This window comes from Austrofundulus limnaeus, unplaced genomic scaffold, assembly GCF_001266775.1.
Source record: "Austrofundulus limnaeus strain Quisiro unplaced genomic scaffold, Austrofundulus_limnaeus-1.0 Scaffold106, whole genome shotgun sequence".
In the NCBI taxonomy this organism is placed as follows: domain Eukaryota; kingdom Metazoa; phylum Chordata; class Actinopteri; order Cyprinodontiformes; family Rivulidae; genus Austrofundulus; species Austrofundulus limnaeus.
The window spans coordinates 791627-795908 of record NW_013952508.1 but is presented as its reverse complement, the minus strand read 5'-3'; the positions used below and the strand labels follow the sequence as shown (position 1 = coordinate 795908).

At 37.5% G+C, this 4282-nt stretch overlaps 1 protein-coding gene and 1 long non-coding RNA gene across 2 annotated transcripts in view; one reads left to right on the top strand and one right to left on the bottom strand.

The window, feature by feature from the left end:
* Positions 1-2721, top strand: part of LOC106521298 (uncharacterized) — a 4052-nt gene extending 1331 nt beyond the window's left edge. Inside the window, exon 2 of the long non-coding RNA XR_001310656.1 lies at positions 2176-2721. This is a non-coding gene — a long non-coding RNA (uncharacterized LOC106521298). The remainder of the gene's footprint in view (positions 1-2175) is intronic.
* The window catches only part of dnm3b (dynamin 3b), a gene marked incomplete at its 3' end in the record, with an annotated part of 38241 nt that overhangs the window by 8157 nt on the left and 25802 nt on the right, over positions 1-4282 (bottom strand). The window contains 1 exon segment of the mRNA XM_014013816.1: positions 3834-3947. Coding sequence (XP_013869270.1) covers positions 3834-3947 — 114 coding nt within the window.

Below are 4282 nucleotides of genomic sequence, written 5' to 3'. Positions count from 1 at the left end.
GGGTTACTCTGATGCAACGAAAGCAGAAAAAAAGCTAAATAGCATAAAGAATGTATGCAGACACACTGCTGGGGTGTTGGAGCTGAGAGCTCACACTAAGCTGTGTTCAAAACTTTCAGCTTTTTACAGAATATCCCACAAAGAAAAAAAAAATCATCAACTCTAAAGACGAGTTTCTCTCCACTGAAATACTAGAAGCTGATATTTGAATAAAAAAAAAAAAACCTCCTGCCAAGAATGCAAGAAGTTCCAACGTGACTGCCAGCCACATTAATAAAAGGAAGGAGGGAGTCTACATGTGTGGATCTGTGGATGTGGCCTCAGAAAGTTCAAGGAGCAGAAATACACCAGGCCACTCCGGCAGAGCCTGTAATTTCCTACATTATCGCACGAAACGTCTTAGGTGGCGATCTGCGCCGGCCCCCGCGTGCCGTCTCGCGCGCACGTTTTGAGCGAGCGAGCAAGGGCGAGCGTTTGGAGCTGGAACCGGTCCAGATGTGCAAAGTCGAAGCGAATGCCTGAACTCCCAGTGGATGGAGGTGCGGAAAGAAGAAACGCAAGGATAGAAGAAAACCTCCAGGACAAAGACGAACAGAAAGAGTGAAAGCTCTGACGGTTGTGGACACGATGCACCTCAGATGCACTAAAACTGGAACCACGAACAAAAGTCTAATTTAGAACCAAAGTCTGCTTTTGTCTTTTTTTTTCTCTCCCCCTTTTATTCCAAGTTTTTCGAAGTAGGCGCCTGAGACAGAAGCAACAGGCCGGCTGAAGGAGCTGCAGTGTGTCTGCCTATCTACACTTGCTGTGCAGAATATCCTCCAACCTGTACAGCAGGCACAGACAGGCAGAGAGACGCCAGCCTGCCCACAGAGGCCAGCAGGATGCACCAAACTGTTGATACAGTCTGTAAACTGCAACATTAAAACTGTACATTTACTTTGTTGGTTATGTGATGGAGCCATGTGTAAATCAATAAAATCTTGCATTGAAACACTAAAGTGATCCAAGTCATTTACTCATCACAGGATGAATTCCACGATGAACTGGGGTTTGGTGGAAATATTATATCAAACCTGTTTTAGAAAACAGTTTTAGTTTAATTCTGACCAGATAAGCTGAGCGAACGCACCATTTGATAAATTAGTTTTGCATCATTCGAATATTTAGACAAACATATTTTAACATTCTTACAGAAATAGCTAGCTGTAGCACCAGCTGTGACTGCCCTTTGTGCTCGCAAACAACCATCAAAGTCCGTGGAAGTGATCTGTTAACGTTAAAGGAACAGAAATGTAAACTTTTATATAATAGTGTTTGCATGAAATCTTTTAGAGTTGAAATTTTTAGGAACGCAGCAATCCACTTTGAGCTTATCTTTAGCCTTTAGCTTGTTTGTTCAGTATTAAACAGAAAGTCTACGACAGGTAAGATATTAGCTGTTTTTAATCTTTCCACAGAATCCTACATTTAAATAAAAGCTTTGATCCATCATCCCTGTAGGTGTCTCACATTACACAGAGGATGCTTTTATACACAGCTTTAAGAAACTGCTGACAAGATAATTAACAAAACAATATTCTTATTTCCATATCCATTTTTTGTTTTTTTGCTCCTGATTAACTGAGGAGACGACCTGTTTACTGGAAAATACAATCACAGCCTGATTAGTTAATGTTATAGTCTAGTTCCACATTCTTAAAGCAGAATGTTGAGTTTTAAACCAATAATTGGTATTTGAGGATTTGAAACCCTAAATATGCCTAGAAAATATGACAGTACGTGTTAATACAGAATATTACACAAGGCCCAGAGATACTCGTAGTGCCTAACGTCCAAGGGCCACATTAACTGAGAAAAAACTCTTGAAAGACAAAGGTTGAAGAAAAGTCTGCGTGAACGCAGCAGAACTGCCATCTGCAAAACAAAGCAGCTGCTAAAGTTTTCAGATGTCAGTTTGTGGTTAAAAGACGTAACTTTTAAAATCTGGTTTTCTGTTTTGAATTGTTTGTCCTCAGTTTGTCTCTGCCAAACTCATATTGTACCAGTCATGGAGATGAAACTTTCAAGATGTTTAATTTGAACTTTTTTTTCAGCTGTTTTCCGACTCGTTATTAAAATGCCAGCTTTCACTGATTTATTTGATTTAATTATTATTTTTTTTTTACGTTTCAGGACATCAGGGAGCAAGTTGACACTGCCTGAGGACTGGTTCTAGATCTGAATGGAAGATTTATGCAGACCCGCTCCAAACCAGTGGTCTCCAAAAAATAAAAAAATTAAATTAATTAAAAAAAAAAGAACTCTGGCTTCAGAACTAGAATTGTTTTAAAGATGAATCTCTAATAAGACTAAAATATTCCTGCATATGAAAGAACCCTGCAGCTGTTTAGTAAACTTCATGTTAGGAGTTTAGTCCAAAGGAAAACATTCTTTCTGCCTTTCAGACAAATAAACCTCCATGACCTTAATTCATGTTGTTTTAAATATCTTTAAAAGATGTGTTTCTTTTAATTTATTTTTGTTAACACATTGATTGTTTCCTTATATTTACATGAACAATTTTCACTCTAAATTTATCCCTAAACAATAAGTTGTTTGTTTCTTCGCCTGAGTTTTGGTGTTACTCTGTGTTAGAAAACGATCAGAAGATATAAACGCTAAATGTTAAATACAAATCTGAAATTCACTGTAAAATAAATAAAAAGTTGTTGACAAAGACTTAAGAGTTTGTCTGACATTAATGAACACATTCTATCAACAAAAGCAGTAATAAATTATAAAATACAATTGAACATTTTATCTTAATTTCCAGTTATGTAAGAATCAGTGATTTCTGATCTGTTCATTATAAATAATCTGTCACAGCCTGGAAATCATTATAAAATGTATTAAACTAGCATGTTTGATTATTTTTCATTGTTTTTGGTTGCTTTAAATAATAAATTGAGCTAAATGCACGTGTAAAGCTGTACAGATTGTCTGTAAATTATAAATTTAAATTATTATCATTTTCCCTAATTTTGCAGGTAAACAGACATACAGTATAGGGCAATCTCACTTTTATTTTATTAATCTCACTGATTAAAAAAACACTACTTCAAAATTAATTAACTATAACTTTAAACTTTGCGTACATGCTTCTTGCTCCTTACTGTCTGTTGACCAACAGGAGAGGAGCTGACCTAAGAAGCTCCGCCCACTTATTTTGCATAATGAGGCAGAAATGCACAAGTTAAAGTAAAAACAGCAGACAGAGAAATGTAAAAGCAACACATGGGAATAAAAAGACTTGTGAGAAAAACAACAAAAAAATTAAATGAATGCATCTATAAGTAAAAGGAAAAACAAAAAAATGTCATTTAAAAAATTTAAATTATGTGCTATATTATAGAATTTATTGGAACTAAGCTAGGTCGACTAAAAAATGAGGCTAGGTTCTCCTTTTTTAAATTAATTGGTTATTTTAAGTGTATTCATTTATTTATTGGTCCTTTTATATATTTCTGCTTTTATTTTTAATTATGACAGTTTTAATCCCCCATATCTCTGTGCTGCAGACGCTGTTATCTCCGCCCCACATTGGGGATTTTCAGGTTGTTTTTTTTTTGGTTTTTTTTTTTGTGAAAATTACAAACTCTTGAGGGTTAAGATAAAGGTCAGAAGGGGTTGACATGTATACAAGTGCTTTCTCTCGTTGTTTTTATCTTTCAGAAAACCCACCACCGCTCTCCTCGTGGGTCAGAAGTAACCCCGGAGCCACCAGTCGATGACCCCTGCTCCAGGCTGTTCCAGTCATTTAAATAAACTCGGTGCACCTGCTTTAAACTCACCTCATCATCCTTAAACCAGGAGAGGCTCTCGGCTGTCAGCACAAACCAGTACTCCTTGGCCCCTCCCTTCATGATGCTGATGTTGTTGATGGTCAGCCAGCCTTTACGGATAACCTGAGAGGAGGTCAGAATCCAAATCATCAACGAGAAACTGATGTGTACGTCTGAAAACACTGAAGAAAAACAACATTTAAGAAAAGCAAACTGGTAAAACGCTTCATCCTCCTTCGAGCAACAAACCAGCACGGCAGGTGGTTAAACTGGGAGCGTGTGCACAGAGGGCCATGAAACGTGTGTGAAGGTCAGGTTAGGTGTGTCTGCGTGTCATTCAGGGAACTGTGTTAGCATGTTTAGTACCTGCTGTGTTTAGTGCTTCAGACACACAGTGAAGCGTGTGTGTGTGTGTGTGTGTGTGTGTGTGTGTGTGTGTGTGTGTGTGTGTGTGTGTG